The following is a 17766-nucleotide window of genomic DNA, read 5'->3' as shown; positions in this document are numbered from 1 at the left end:
CCAAAAACTCTCGTCCACTGCACATTCTTTGCTCTTTGTGTTGGTCGGTGAGCATTTTCGGGATCCACCTTCCACACAATTTGAGCTTTTCTGTCATAATCGTGTAGATAGAGGTGCATCCAACTACAGAAATTTATCAGCCAGAGCACTAACCGCCAATCACATCGCAGTTTTTGGCTCACTTGCTCAACAATTTTGTCAATCTGAATACTGGGCCTGCCACTTTGCTCAATGTTGTGCACATTTATGCGGTCATTTTTTAAGTCTTGATACCATTATCTAACGTTTCCTTCACTCATTTCTGTAGGTCCATACACTAGGCACAACTCCCAATAAATTTCAGCAGCTGAAAATCCTTGTCCTCAGAAAAATCAAATCACAGTGTGCACTTTACAACTGGTGAGAGAAACAATTGTTGTAGACATTGCTATCTGCGTTCACCAACTGGTAAACAACTATTGAATTTAAACAATAACTGCAGGGCTTCATAAATAGCCGATAGATGGCCCTGCGCGCGTGAAACTGTGTTCAGACCTGTTAATATTTAAATTTAAGCCAACGGCCCTTACTTTATGAATATGCCTCTTGTATGTATTAATCTATAATATTACAATTATAAATATTATCTATTTATATTTTATATTTCTATATTAGCTGTTTTTTTCCTGTTCAAATTATAAATAACTCTTCTTTTTCTATATTTCAATCCTATTTTTCTTTATTCTGTACTGTTATCAAATTCTTTTTCAAGATCTACCAAACACCTTGTACATAGCTTGTTTTTTTCACCCTATCTTTTAAAATTAATTTGATGACTAAAATAACTTTTCATGTTGGTGTGGTTTTTAAGAAATCAAATCTGTCTTTATTTAGTATATTTTCTATCTCTTATTCTATTCTGTAAATTATTGTAGTTATTGATTTCAAATCATGTTAAGTTAAGCTTATACTCCATTTAAATCACAAAAATTATGTGCAGTGTATGATATTAAATTTAAAATTTTACTTTTATCAACACTTTTAACATCAGTTTACATAAATATAAATAATAATAATATAAATTTATCATTTAATTTTATGAATGTATTTATGAAACTTAAATAGTGTACTAATGACTACACTATTAATTTAAGAAGTTTGTTATTAATTTTTAGGAACTATTTTTTACAGATGTCGAGAATGCTTGCAGCAAAAGCATCGCTTGCTACAAGAGTCGATGCCTTAGGTGAAGGCACACCGACTATTGACTTGGGTACAGAACATCGGGCAAAGTTAGAAGCACGATTGAGGGTTTTGGAGGAAGGAAATCTGAGACGGATTTCTGGAACAGCTAGAGCAAAAAAACAATTTGAGAAATACCATGGAGTAAGGTGAGTTTTAATTCCTATTGATTTATAATGTGTAAAAACATTTTGCTCATTGCCTGACTTTTAATATATAATATTAACATTCATAAATTAAACATTATAATGTAAAGTAATTACTCAGAATTTGACAGTGGTGACACATCATTTCAGTAATCATATTATCTTCATTTTAAATTCTTGATTTTTTTTTTAAATCATTAAATAATTCGTTAGGTTATCTTGATTTTAAATTATTATTATTATTATTAATGAAATAGTATATGTAATGTAAATGAGCAATTACAGACTTGTGTTCTATAAACTTAAATAAATTACTGTAGTTCATACTGTTTAAAAACTCATTCTATGTTTATGGAGTAACATTAAATATTACTGGAACATCAACATACATCATTTTTTGTGCTCAGTTCTATGATTTAATATGCTCCTGTCCTTCTTGTCTGACACATCTCTTTTTTATAAATTAACTAAATCTGAATGTCTTAATAAATGGCCTATCTAACTAATATGCCTTTAAAAGATCCTACCTCAAATCTATTCCCACTCATGTTTGTCTTGACATCTTCATTGTTAATTTTATCGGTCAGTCTGATTTTTAACACCATGTATAGTATTTCATACATCTCTATTCTTTTCCTTTCTCTACTTGGTCATGCTTTGCTGTAAAACACTTTATTCCATCCAAATTTGTTATATACTTCTAAAGTTTTTATGATATTAAAAGACTTCAATTTTTGTCAGGGCTGTGTTCTTAAAGCCATACTGATTTTTACATTTACTTCCATTATCCTTTGTAATTTTAATAATAATAATAATAATAATAATCAGTATTGTTAACTAAAAAAACAAAATCAGCAATTTCTTGTATAGTGTGTTCCTGTATTCAAATAGTTAATTTATTTCATTATTATTCTTCCTGTTTACTTCAATACCTCAATTTTAATATACTTCATTATCTAGTCTTATGTATTTCTAAAGTAAATTTCTCACCTTGGTTTCTGCTAAAAACAGCAATGTCACTAGTGAATCGTATCTATTATTTCCCCTTGGGTGGTTATTTCTTGTGAGATTTTTCCTGAAGTCCCTAATGCTTTTTCTATTTTCAAGTTGAATGTTTTATTTGCCTGTGACCAACCTAGTTAGTATTTTCAATACATGAGTTGTTGACTGATCATTTCAAAAATCTTTGGTACTTACCCGTTGTCATGAATTTTGTGTTTTGTGTAAATCTTATTCGGTTTTACTTTTCACAGACATCCTAGGGAATCTAATAGCCTGTTATTAATTTTTAATGCTTCAATCTGTCTAAGCCTTTCAGAGCTCTATGCAATTCAGAATCTGCAACAGTATTAGTTAAAATTATCAGTTGGTTTTTTTTTTCTCTATCATGTCAGATAATTTTACTCTTTAGCAATAGCTTCCTATCTGCAGCTCTGATATATATTAATATAGGCATATATTTTTATCTGTACGCAAGGTGTATCTATCCTTTCTTTCTTTTTCCTGTTTAGCCTCCGGTAACTACCGTTTAGATAATTCTTCAGAGGAATGAATGAGGATGATATATATGAGTGTAAATGAAGTGTAGTCTTGTACATTCTCAGTTCGACCATTCCTGAGATGTGTGGTTAATTGTAACCCAACCACCAAAGAACACCAGTATCCACGATCTAGCATTCAAATCCGTGTAAAAATAACTGGCTTTACTAGGACTTGAACACTGGAACTCTCAACTTCCAAATCAGCTGATTTGGGAAGCCGCGTTCATCACTAGACCAACCCGGTGGTTTTTTTTTAAGGTGTGTCTATCCAGTTAGGTATTTCTCACCCACTACTTCTCACCTTCTTCAGCTTAATTCTGTTCTGTACATTCTATTAATTTTTTCCCCTCGCTCATCCATGAGTTCCATTATATCTCATCAGCCATGGTTTTCTGCATTAAGTCTTCTCTCATGTCTTAATTATTTTTATTTTTTATTTTATTCATTCATTTTCATCTGAATCTACTTTTTTGTAATGACTTCTTAGCCTATACCTACAATTTGTTCAAATTTTAACTTAATATTCTCTTTTAATCCGACTTTTATCACACATTTTTATTTTGATTTCTTTCTTTACTTTCATCAACTTCAATCTGGCATTAAGTTGTGTTCAGAATAATATCTGACTCTAGACATGTCTTACAATGTTAGTTTTAAAGTTTCTCCTTTAGTATAGTTTATATGTGATATCTACAGTTCATCCATTTCAAACTAGCAGATTGCATACATGTTATACCATTCATCTCCTCATCTGTATTCAGCAACAACAATTGAAACAAAATTCTCTGTTCATATTTATAAATTAACCTCCACTCGTGTGTTACTAACAAAACGGTTTGCATAGCAAGATAGCAAATGCGCAGTAAGCATAAATATCATCACATAGTCAGTTGCCATTTCATTCTGTACCATTCGAGTAGTACAAGATTAAATATGGAAGTGATTGTTGGATTCATGCCAGTTGTGCAAGGTACATAGCATCATTCATTTTTCGCAACAGAAAGAACAGCTGCAGCCAAGATCCACCATCAGCTGTGCATAGTGTACGATAATAATGTGTTATGGTTCTGGGAGAAACTGTACAGGAAATTTAGGGGAGGGAAAATTAATGTGCGCAGTGAGAAAGTAAGAGGTACCATTCCATTGTGAGTGATGGACTTGTTGAAAAATTAAATACGCATTTGCGATTAAACAACATTGCTTCACAATTACTGAACTTAGTGAAAAATTTCTTTGAAGTTCAAGATCCAGTCTCTTTGTAATAATTACAAATAGAATGGATTTTTGTAAGTGCTGTGCACAATGGATACTGAAGCAACTTACAGTTGCCTATAAAACGAAGAGAATAGAAGCAGCATTGATTTTTCTTCACCAATACCAGAATAACGAAGTGAATTTCTTGACAGTATTGTTACTGGGGATGAGACTTAGATTCAGTTCATCAGTATTGATGCAAAAGAATAGTTTAAACAGTGGATACATGCATATATGCATACTTACTTACTTACCGAACAAGCCCAAAAATAAAAAAAAAACAATTTAAACAAAAAAATGATTGTTGTGTTTTATTAAGGAATTTTGCTGATGATATTTGTGAAACCAGATACAACAATAATTGCAGATATTTATTGTGAAATGTTGTCAAAGCTTAGAAGAATGATGCAGAATAAATAGGATGCTAATAAAGGGGATTGTTTTTTTTTACAAGTCAGTGCCTGGCCTCACACTGCCACTAACCTAAAGGTGTACTAAACAAGTTCAAGTGGCAGATTTTTTTACCATCCCCCTTATAGCCCTGATTTGACACCATCTGAATTCCATCTGTTCACAAAATTAAAGAATCGGCTGACTGTTCCACACGTCAAAAGTAATGAACACTTGGATAAATACTTTGGCAGCACTGTTCTTTGTAGGAATAGACAAGCTAATGTCACAATAAAACAAATATGTGGGTTTGGGCAGGGAGTATATCGAGAAGTAATATAGGTATATATAACTTTAATGTATAGTAAATTTTTTTTTTATAATATAATAATTTTTTTTATAATAGGTTAATTTTTAATACCCATTATAAATTTATTCATTGCCAGCTTGTATTTAAGTTTTATCAGCACAATATTATTAATTCCCTACTTTATAACACTACAAAAAAATCTTACTGTTATTTATTTTTATTTGAATATAGAAATAATATTAATGTTCTTATTTCAGCTTCCATAATCGTATGGATGCATAATGCTTTCGATTTTGTTACATTTACTGGTGCTTCTAGTGTTGGTGTTTTTATTAATTTTTGTTCGGCAGTAGATAATATTTTTTTTATGTTTTGTTGCTTAATTTTCACCCTATGTCTAGATTAGGTAGTAAAAGCATTCATTGAATAACAAAGAAAGTAAATTGTAAATATTTTGAAATTTATGACTTATGAAGTTGAAGCTAGTATTTTTATCTTCCCACAAAAAAAAATTTAGATTGCATCACAAGTGCTACTGGAGGAGGTATTCAAGAAATATCAAGAATATAATGAAATATCAAGAGAATTAAATTAGAGTCATTACTTCAAAACTAGTTGTCATCTTGAACTTTTGCATGAACATTTGGAATGAACAAGTTGTGCACTAGATGGGTGCCGCACTTGCTCACACCCAACCAAAAATAGTATTGAAAAATTTCAAGCGATTGTCTCGAGCTCTTTCGACACAAACCAGAGCAATTTTTACATCGATTTGTGACAGTTGACGTGTCTGATGTGGCTCCCAGTTACTATCACTTGTTTTTAACCTAAAAAAAAAATGGCTTGTTGGGAAGAAATTTTCCAATAATGAAGTTATTGCTGATGTAGATGATGATTATATTAAGGAGTTGGATAAATTGATGTACCAAACTGGTACAAGCGTTCTTGCGGAATGCTGGATGTAGTGTATAGATCTTAGTAGAAAAATTTTGTTTTTTTTATCCAGGCTCAAAACGTTTCACCCTACCCTCATATCTGGTAATGAGGTGTTTGTATGGTTAGGAATAGATCACATATTGTTTTTTGAACATGATTACAGATATTGAATACAATCCACTAGTTAGAAATGTTCCTTTGTTGCTGTTCTCATCATTGTCTTAATTAATAGTACAGAATTCTGAAACCCTAAGTTCCTTATCATTTTTTTGTCCTAACCCATGCTCTTGATTCTCTTTTACTATGGCATTCCAATGTTCTTCATTACTATCAAGTTGTCATCTCCTTTTACATTTGATTTGACCTTTATTTCTTATATCCTTTCTATCTTTGAATCTTCTGGTAAAGGGGTTGGCATCTGCATTGTTGTTTGTTATAGGCTTGTTCTCTGAATTTATTCTGACCATAATTTCTTTCGTTTTGTTACTTGTAATAATATACTGCTTGTCATACACTATTCATGCACCTATATTTCCATTTTTTGGTTCTATATTAAATATCTAAATAATAAAACTCCCTGATCACAATCTCGTGTTTGTCTTTGTATTTTACTTTCCTAATTTTTATTATATGTAGCTTTAATCTATGCAATTATAATTTTGTTTTAAATTACGAATCCTATAACTTATTCAAACTTTTCACACTGACAGGAAAAGTGTCATGGTTCCAATCTCTTCAGTAATGGATGTGTTTTTTTTTTCTTGATGAAAATATATATATAGAATTTTTTTTCTTATTTTTTAACAAATGGGATTTTTTTCAAACAACCAGTGGGCTTCAGTTTAATATCAGTGCATTTTAGATAATCTAATTTAAAACATTTTATCTTACATATTTCATTGATTATTTTCTTAGATATTTTTTTTTTTCACACGTATAGACACTGTGGAAATGTAGTACCCCGTGTTTCCACTTGATATTATCGATAAAATTTAATATGAGTCCTTTTTTCTTTAATTCTTTCTTTATACTTGTACAATATATAATCCTTAAGCTTAATGTCAGTAGCAATCTCCCAGTTTATGAAAAAGATACAAAAATCTTTGTATGGAACTTTACAGTTCTAGTGACATGGTGTTTTGCTGCTGTTGTGCACATGCGCACATAGGAAGCTGGCTGCAAGGGAGAAATAGCACTGTTGCTCTCAAGTGCCAACCCTGGCGTGCTGTTTTTTTTTACTCTGCATGTGTTGTGCCTAAAAACTATGTACCATATTATAGAATATGATATAGTGTAGAATTAAATTATTACCTTGCTTCCAGTTATTTTATTTGATTCTTCTTTTTTTTAGGTTTTTTATTTTACAGAAAACTTTAACCATGGTCAAAACGCCCAGAAAAATATTTATATTATACTTTACCTTGATCCAGTGCCAGCAGGTAACACCATCCAAAAAGGGATATTTTTTTATATTTCTGCTAGGATTATCGTAATTGATTTGATTGTTATTTTCTGCCCTTCCCAGCATTGTTATTGTAACATTCATAGTTGACATGATTCAGAGTACTTCCATTTTCAAAACTACTTTTAGCACTGTCTTCCTGATTAGAAAGCATCGAATAAATAGCAGTATTAAGCTCCTGCTTACTGTCATGACCTCTTCTGCATGTCTCCTGCTCTACTGCTTATACAATTTTTTAAAACTAATCCTCATTCAATTTTCCTGAGCTTTTGTCCACATAGTTCTGCTCCAGCAGCAATATAAGCAAGTTCTTAGAATCCAACCCGTACTATGTAAACAGGTTTAAGAATGAAGTTCAATAAATACTTGGCAATACACCAGCCAACAGGACTTCTCCAGTCTTATTTACAAATTCATTATGAAGAGATAAATTTTTCCATATTTCAAGCTCTAGAATCAGTCACCACATTATTTCCCTTCACCCCTGAATCATACTGTATATATTTATTTCCCACTCCAGCGTTGTTAAATATCATCATTCAAGCGTTTATATTATTTATTTATGAAAATATGTATGTAAAGAAAATTTTTGAACTTATCAATGTTTTTTTTTTATTTTCTTTTTTTAGTGAAGTAAAACAGTATCCAGTTGCTGCTGATTCCACTATTGTACCTGGTAAGAGATCATATTCAGAAGCCTTCTCCAAACCTGATGATGATAAGAAACCATTAATTGAAGACATTACACCTTCTGTTTCAGGTTTGCTAAAATTGAGTCAATTCTATAATTTTTCACATTAATAATATTTTTATTTTTTTTAATTCTCCCTGTTTTTTGTTGCATTGTTTTTAACCAGATTCACATGTTTGTGTACTTGTAGTAAATGTTGATGCTACACTGCAAACATTCTTTTATAATACGATGTGATTGACATAAAAAATTAATTATTTTTTTTAGAAAAAATGATATAGTTAAAACTAAAGATTAATTTCCCAACAGTAAAAATTTTACATTAAAACCCGATCTACATCTTTTACAGCATTACATATATGATTCCTTTTATGCAATTATAAGTATGAATAAACAGACTTTTCCTAAAATCTCAAATTCTTACCATCCAAGAACACAGTTCTGAGAAGAACCATTAATTTGCTAGATTTCACTCATTTATAAGTACGGTTCATTAACTTATTTTGACCTCATAGAATATAAAAAATAAGTACCCATAATACAATACCGATGGTTTTTACACAATATTAAAAATGCAAAAGAAAAATAGCTATAAAAGTAGTGATGGTTAGGATAAGAAAATTATACTGTCAATTTTTATCATCATAACAGTAAGGATTAGTTTATAAAATATACAAGTTGTTTAAAAGAGAATTAATTTAAAAAAACTGTAAAATAAAGAAATTGCAATGCAAGAAATACATCACTTAACATGTCTGAAACATTTCAAATAAAACATTAATCAATGTTGATTATTATCCAACATCTGAAATCAACCGTAAAGTTGATTTCAGTTTGTTGTTGGAAATAAAACTGTTCTAATGAGGAATGTCTCTTATTTATGAAAAATGTTCTATTTACATATACAGCCAAAAAATATGATAGAGATAAACTACTAACAGGAAGATTTTTTCTTAAAAAATTGTAGTTGGGTTGTTTCGTTGATTAAGCTCTAAATTTATTACTGTACTGGCCAGTAATGCAGGAAATTTTTATTTTTTATGTCAATAGATGAACATGTTTATAAGTTGTCATCAATATTAATTTGCAGTTAGTTGGTAATGAAGAAGTACATGCTTGAGATTAATTTTAATGGTTAAAATTATTTGTAATGTCTGGATTCTGGATATTTTGTACAAAAGTAAAACATAAAAATTCACTAAAAACAAATGATTGATGATAATTGAGAAAGTAAAAGTTAAGAGGTCAACCAAGGCTGAGAATTAAGTCTAGTTAAATGTAGCACTAGAATTAGTGGAATTGATGAAAATGATAATAAATTACTCGGCAGGCAGCAACAATACTAATATAATAGTGTATAAAAAGAATATCTCACAGTTTTAAATAATATCTCTTTAACTTTGACTTCTAGTAATGAATCACAAATTAATTTAAAAACTTACAGTTTTTCTCTACAAGTGTTCAATATAAGCTCCTTCCATTATGCGGCACATATCCAACTGAAAGGAGAGTTTAATCTTCACTTTAACCAGCATATCTTATCATTAATGGAAGGGACAGCTGCTTCAATCCTGTACCTAAAATCCAGTAGATCAGTACTGAGGTGCATACACAAGATCCTTTATAAAACTCTAAAGGAAAATCACACAGGGTCAGATCTGGTAACCTTGGAGTCCTCTACAAAAAGCTGTGTCATCGGGTCCATGCCAACCAGTCGATCTGTCGGGGAAAATGTTATTTAACCGATCCCATGCAGAATTATTTCAGTGAGGAGGCGCATCATCTTGAAATAAAATTCTTTGGTCTGTCTTGCAGTTGAGGAAAGATGCTACCTTGCAGCATATCCATTGAAGTCGACAGTTTTAAGGTTCAAATCCTAGATTGCCTTAATATGGATTTGAATACTAGATCGTCGATACCGGTGTTTTTTGGTGATTGGTTTTGGGTTTGGACACATCTCCGGAATGATCGACCTGAGACTGTACAAGACTACACTTCATTCACATACATACATACAAATCATCGTCATTCATCCTCTGAAGTAATACCTTACCATGGTTCCAGAGGCTAAACAAAAAAAGAGAGAGACGATATCCAAACAAATAACTCTTGTTGTGCTTCTAGTGAAAAAGGATGGCCCAGAAACTTGCTGTCAAGATATTGCACAAAAAACATTTAATTTTGGGGAGCCCCATTTACATTGTAAGAGTTCATGTAGATTGATTTTGTGACCTCCAAATACAGACTTGTATTAACTTTTCTACTAAGATGAAATATAGACTCATTGCTAAATATGATACAATTAAGAAAGTCTTCATCTTCATGCTGCAACATTTCAATCGCATAATTGACACACAGCGTAGTCAGTAGTCTCCAAAGCCTGTAACTGCTGTAAAGAGTTCAGACACATACGTAAATGTATCCTTAAAACATTCCACACTATCATCACCGGCGTCTCTAGTTCATGACCAGCCTTCCAACAGATTTTTTTTTAGAACTAAGCAGGAGACTCCTTGACACTTAACATTCTTTTTCAGACCCCCCTCAGTCATCCTGTACCTTTCCTTTTACATAGATAGCCAGTCGTGTTTCTGGAATCTATTTTATTCAGTCAGTCAAAAACCATAAGGAACCATCAAGTTTACCCCTGAATTGGTGTTCATACAATTTCAGTGTGGTTTTATTTCACTCTGCCAGGAATTAGGTCGAAATCTTTCACTACCCATAATGGAGCATTTCTGAACCCCTTGTTGATATGAACTTTTTTCATTATTTTTGCTAGTAGAACAACCTCAGAAAGTGCCGGTAACACTGCATGAATCTCACTGTATGTACACGTACATGTATACACCATATTTTTGTTGGGTACAGATTCCCACATGCCACACATTTAGTTAAGTATACATAGTTTGAGTTCTGTGTTCCTTCACATACAACCATTTTATAAAATATTGCTGTTTTTTGATTGCAGTGAAATATTTGTGTGGAGGGGAGAAAAGTAAATTGTTGAAGAAACATGTAAAGCAACACAGAACTCAAGTTTGCAGACTTACCCAAATTGTGGAATTGTGGAATCTGCGCTTAACACACATACCTAATTTTTCATCATTAGTTGATACAGTATAGGAGGAACAATAAGGTTCTGTGTAATTCTACTTTTGGAGGAATTCATTTCCTTAATAATTCCAATCAATTTTTACATTCACGTAATTTTCAACAGTATGAGAAGAGGTTATAATTTAGTTGACAGTACTCTGCTACATATATCTTTTATATATACTTTCTATATAATTATCAGAATTTTAATTTGGGCAACATGTGCTGCACCAAGTTGTTTCATAGATAAGCCTAGAATGATTATTTTTTTGTAGACCTATTCATATTTTTAACAATAGACTCTCTATAAGGAATTTTTTTTTTTTTTTAATTTCAACTGTTTGAAATCACCACCAAATTAAGACTTAGTTAATGTTGGTTAATTTTAACTTTGTGCCGACTTATATAAATCAAAATTTAAAGAATTGAAATGGTATTTCATTTTACAGTGAGATTTGTATCATTTAACTCTGCCTTTTGTTACAAAGCTTATGAGGCCTTTTTTTAAGCATTTTTTTATTCTCAATTTTCTGTGAATGAAATTCCATTTGTTTTCAAGAACATAATAATTAAAAATATCACATGAAATATTTAATGATTGGTAATACAATCATACATGAGTCAATCATACATGAATCATATATACATGATTTTTTAAAATTATTTTTATTATCATTGATTGTATGTGAGTGATGACAGTCAGTTGCCTGAATGACTGATCATATATTCCAGCCACTAGCTAGAATCCAAGGAACAGATCGTTACTTCATTTTACTTATTTTTCATCAGAAATGTTTAATATTTTTTACTTTATCTGTATGTGTGTAAGAAAATTACTATTATAGTAATAAATAGATATAGTAATATAACAATAATAATGATTCATTAGATTAAAAGATTTTTTTTCATGTTTATTTCAACATGATAATTTCATTTGTATAATAGATGAACAGCCAAAAAAGAAAAAGAAGAAAATAAAGACTGAAGAAGGAGGTTATGAAGAAGTTGAAGTGAAACAAGAAATTAAAACCGAAGAAGGTAAACTTTTTTTGCCATAAATTCTTATCGTTTAGTTATGTACATCATTTACAATGCTGAGTGTATTTGTTAGAATAAAAGTTTAAGAGTAGATTTGTGCAAGATATTGAAAATTTATCTTTTTCTTGTTCATGAATCTTTATTTCACAAAAAAAAAAACAAGGGCAAACTTTCTCAATCAAATTTCTTCATTGTATACATATCATTTTAGAATGGCCAAACTGAATTAAACAAAATGTAAATGATGAATTTTTGTCTTAAATATAATGAAAACGATGAACTTATCATTACTTGTTACAGATAATTTATCATCATTTGACTTAAAATATGTATATGGATATTCTCGTCAGGATGATATATAGGTTTTCTTTTTAAGCTACAGATATTTTTTTCATTGAAAATTCAGATTTTTAGCTTAGATTAACAAATACTTAAATTACATACATCTCAGAGAAATCCATATTATCAGTACTGCTTTTCCTTTTATTAAATTTGTGAACAAAATTCTGAAAGAATGAATTTATTTTCTAGATGCTGATACTCCAGCAAAGAAAAAGAAGAAGAAGAAAAAGTCAAAAGAAGGAGAAGGTGATATTGAAGAGCCAGATTCTCAAGGTAAATAAAAATATAAATGTCAGTAGTTGTGTTAAAAGTATGTAGATGCGTTATATTTCATGATCAAATTGTTGTCACTAATTTGTAATTATAGTACAAGATCTTTCTCTGTAATTTTTGTATGGCTAAATTAAAGTTACAGTGTTAGAATAATTATTATGTAATTCATTTGGTAACTAAAATTATTTGTTAAAATGTCAGATTTTTAAAATCAAATTTTCTCATTGTTAAAGGTTTATTAGTCTAGTTACAAATTCTTGATCAGATGAGTGATTATCATCATCTTAACATTTTATAGTTTTACTCCATTACCGAGGTTTATTTGTAAAATGAATTACTTACCTTTTGACTAAACAATTTTTTATATCAGTATTTTATTAAATATTTTTACAGGAGTGATCTTGAATATTTGTATTTTTTAATTTTTATCAACAAATTTGCTTTGCTGTAGAAAAATTTGTCAATGGTAGATAGTTCATGTTTGAATGTTATATTTTTTTATGGTTTTTGGCATATAAAATTCATGTTTTTCATTAATTTAGAGTTATTATTACATGATGTGTCTTTATGTATTTAATTTTCAATTAAAAATAAGTTATGTTTGTTTTAATGTATGAATATTTCATTTCAGGTTAATGTTATTGTGAAATATTGAAATACATTTTTTTATGCAACTAAGTTTTAAAATATCCTCAATTCAGCTACATTTGATTGATATTTAACATTACACTATTCATGTTTGCAGATATTATTTATTTCTTTGATTGTATTAGATACTAATATTGGTTAATTTCAAACATGAATTCATTAACAGTACTTTAAGGAAATATTATGTATTCAAAACAATTATATTTAAGTTCCTGAGAGTTTTTATTAAAAATCATTTTACATATGTCTCTAGATTTACTTAATTTTTATGTAAAACACAAAAATGCTCTTTTAGAAAAAGTATAATCAGTTGATTATCCTTGTTGAGAAGAAAGAAAAACTAAATTTCTATTTAAATCCATATTAAAAATATTGTCAAGATAATTGTTTCTGAATATTTAAATATCGTCTGTAGAATCATCATGGTGAAGTTTCTGAAGAATTTATTTATTTTTTTTTTTTTCAATTTTACTGAATACTTGAAATGTATATAAGGTAAATGAAAAAACAATTGACTGAGATTTTTTCCATCTTTTAAGTGGTTTTAATGGATTCCATTTGTTCCTGTACAGATATCTAAATGACAGTCCTGTTGTTGTCACACGTGATAAAGGACTTCGGGTATGACAAATTCAACAGCCTCCATGTCTTGTTGAAATTTGTTCATTGTTTATGTGAGGTTCATCCAATAGAGATAAATTATTTATTCAGTGACAGTGAAACTAACTCTACTTTTCAACTTAATCTGCAACTCTTTATAGGTCTTTCTCCATCTTTCTATGAGTTTTTTTTATTCCAGTTGTAAAGAATCATTCATCTTGATTTCCAAGCCATTCTTATATCACAATCTTTGACTTGCTTATTGTTGCCAAACTTGACACATAAAAACCCTTTGTGAGGATCAAATAAAAAAAAATTGATGATACAAGATCAGGATTCTATGGTGGATGAGGTAAAACATCCTGACCCACCTTTCGCATGATATGGGACTGGCATTTTGTTATGCAATAAATTACAGTTGTTGAGAGAACTAGGATATCTCCTTATTGTTGGTTTCACTTTATTTTCTAGCATTTCATAATAATACTCACAGTTAATTGAACACTGTTAGCATCACATCACTTCTGCTGGCTGACACAGGTTTTAAATTTTTCTTGGTGGGCAAACTTGAATGTTTCCATTCAATACTTGGACAGTTGAATTCTGTCTCATGATGTTATATCCAAGTTCCATCATACGTTATGTGATTTAAAAAACATTACCTTCTGCTAAAAATTGTATAAGTGTGAATTCAGGCGTCTGCAATTTTAAGACAACTGTTTTAGAACCCATTTTGAACACATTTTGCAGTAATTCAGCTTATCATGGTTAATGGAATGGACAGTGACAATGCACTTCAAATATCAGCAATTCTTAAAATTTATACATCTGTCCTTACAAATAAGATCATTAATCCGATTTTTCAAAGCGTCAGTTAAAGTTTCCAACAGCCTTCCAATGAAAATCAGTGATGCTTGTTCTGACAGATTTAAACTGTTTGATCCTCTCTTTTCCATGATAGACATTTCAAGCACAGCTGACATTTTGAAATAAACAAAAGAAGTTATAATAATGGAAATTCTTTTCAAACAGGTGATATTTTCTGTCAGGACTGTCAAACTTTTGAATATCAGACAGTTTAAGTGTATTCTGTCTAATAATTTTTCCCGCTGCTCCCATACATCTCTCAGTTGTTGAATGAATCATGTGTAAACAGCATATTGTTTAATGTAACTCCGAGGTAAAAGATTATAAAGTCATAAGTCTGACAGTCAGGGTAGCTGCACCTTCTTCTTACCTAGCACTTCAATAATGTTATTATTAAGACAATCAAAAATGATATTTGTTTGTTATCAAGTACAATTTTTTATTCACAGTTTTGGGCACTGCAGGTAATTGCATCATACATAAACAGTAAGAGCACACCATACAGTAATTTTTTGATTGTTATGTTAAGTTCATGTTCAGTAATGGCACAAGTTTATTATTTCAATGAATGTTCATTATTCTATTCATTATTTCAATGAATAGATCGACACTTGACTGAAATATCCTTATCGCCGATCACTTTTGTTTAAAAATTATTCATCATTGTTATTTTATCTTGAGCATGTACATAGCTAAAGCATACCGTTTGGCTCAATTATTTGATGTGAGTGTGTGTGTGTGCATACGTGCACACATAAACTGAAGTTATACAGACTATTTCAGAACTGTGTGAGCAGTGGCTTTTTTAAGACCTAGTTCTTGAACGCAGATTCTGGTCAATCTATCTTGTGATTTCTTAAAAAATTTGTTTAATTTCTTATTAAAATGGCTTGCTGAATCACTTTGTATCTTAAAAAATTGATAGTTTGTTTCCTTAATCTGGTAATTGTAATACAGACATTCTTTTCCAGTGCTCTTCATTAAAAACATGTCGAACGACAGCATCATTAACTCAATTTTGAATCGCTAAAGAACCCACTGAACCTTCCACATTGAGATTAGTTACATGACGCATTACATTAGTGTCGCTGAATAGTTGCTCATGCAGCTGAAACCCATTCCACAATTTAAAATAGTATTGGTACCACCTGCAGAGCAGTATCATGACTTATTTTGTTCAGATATCTATAAATATGCTGTACATAGTATTGCTCTCATTTTATTTATTTATGTTTTTTGCTTTGTGCAGATACTGCTCCTGTTAAAAAAAAAAGGAAAGAGAGTGAGGCAGAAGGTTTAGATGATGGTGATGATGATGACGATGGCCAAGGTGATTCCTCACAGTTAATTAGTAGTAGTGAAAAGAAAAAGAAGAAGAAGAAAAAGAAATCAATGCCAGATGATTAGAATGAATTTAAAAAATAATTTGTAAAAACTAAGATAACTATGAGTTTTGTTATTTTTATTATACCTTTGTTATTTTTATGATTAATTTTTATTATACCATATTTTTGAGTATGGTAATGTCTTATTTTTTAATGTTAATAAATATTGTCATAGAATAAATATTAATAAAAAAGTATGTTTATAATTTATTTAAACTTACTGAATCCACGATTCTGCTCTTAATATAACAGTACTTGATATAATTTTTTTCATAGAAAATATAAATCTGAAGCCTCATATTTTATGCATTACCAAATATAAAGAAAAGAAGGTTAACATATAATAATTGAATAAATATTGTATTCATGTAACAACTTGTCTTAAAAATGATTTTTTTTTAGAGATGAAGTTGCTTTATCACACAACTTCTGTACTGTTTTTTTTTCTGTAATAAAAACTGCTTTATTGCATACCTAATGTTAACAAAAGTAATTTAACTTGATAAACTTTTGATGAGTTTGTGTACCTGTAGTGGAATTTTCATCAAACATTTTGGAAAGTTTTATAGTGGATTTTAAAGTTACGAGAATAGTGGAGCAAATATTCAAATTGAACATTTTATATCTTTTTCTACAAGATACATGATTTATATAAAGTATAAAAAGAACAATTCAGTGAATAGTATAATGCGATCGAAATAAAATTGTGATGAATGTTTGCAAAATTTTAAGAAATTGAGTTCAATATAAAAAAAAATATGTTGCTTTGGTGACATGTAATTTAAAACTTATGCCTTAGTTATTCCCAACTGCAATGAGAAGCAATATTTATTAACAATTTTTTTCTCTTTCTTAAAGAGTAGAAAGATTCTGGTTTCTTTCAAAATCTTGGAATTACTTTGAAAATACTTTGTATTTGACGCCTTTCTTGCAGCAAATTATAGATATTCTGTATCATCTTTAACCCTAGAACTGTCAATCACTGATTTTAGAGACAGTAATACCTGTTGTTCAGGTAATGATATCATCAATTACCTTTGCTAAATCCTTTGTAATATCTATTCTGTTATCTGTTTTCACCATCCAGATCACATTGTTTGATGGTAAGATAACTTCAGAAAGTAACAGGAAAATATATCATACAATAAATTTTATTTAACAGCTCCAATAGGAATTAATGTTTTCAAACTAATTTCTACAAAAATAAACTATACAAGTTTATTAGTGTATAAATATCCTATTCAAGTTCTAATTCCCAAAGAAAATTTTAACATACAAAATATGATTGAATCCCATAGCACACATATCAGTAACAAAATAATTGACTTGACAACAACAAGAATTCATATTACTCTAATTGTTATGGACCACCTTGTCGACCCCCCCCCCCGTCATATTTAGACAGCTATGATAATGTAGTCAAAAGTTTTAAATGATAAAAATTCTATATTTCCCATAAACTCTTGGCACTTTTTCAGAATTTAGACTATCTAAATAACAAACTTCAATTTAAAATATATTAGAAGAATCAGATCCATAGGTGATAGCCTGTAAAAACCGTACATT

General features: G+C 30.0%; 1 protein-coding gene across 1 annotated transcript in view; it reads left to right on the top strand.

Moving 5' to 3' along the window:
- nop5 (nop5 ribonucleoprotein) overlaps positions 1-16397 on the top strand; it is a 46667-nt gene extending 30270 nt beyond the window's left edge. The window contains exons 7-11 of the mRNA XM_075372947.1: positions 1171-1370; positions 7890-8020; positions 11993-12085; positions 12617-12700; positions 16065-16397. Coding sequence (XP_075229062.1) covers positions 1171-1370; positions 7890-8020; positions 11993-12085; positions 12617-12700; positions 16065-16222 — 666 coding nt within the window. The 3' untranslated portion in view covers positions 16223-16397. The remainder of the gene's footprint in view (positions 1-1170; positions 1371-7889; positions 8021-11992; positions 12086-12616; positions 12701-16064) is intronic.
- Positions 16398-17766: the final 1369 nt, after the last annotated feature.

Source organism: Lycorma delicatula, chromosome 8 (genome assembly GCF_047948215.1).
Source record: "Lycorma delicatula isolate Av1 chromosome 8, ASM4794821v1, whole genome shotgun sequence".
NCBI lineage: Eukaryota > Metazoa > Arthropoda > Insecta > Hemiptera > Fulgoridae > Lycorma > Lycorma delicatula.
Note: the sequence above shows the minus strand (reverse complement) of the source record. Positions and strands in the feature narration are given on the sequence as shown.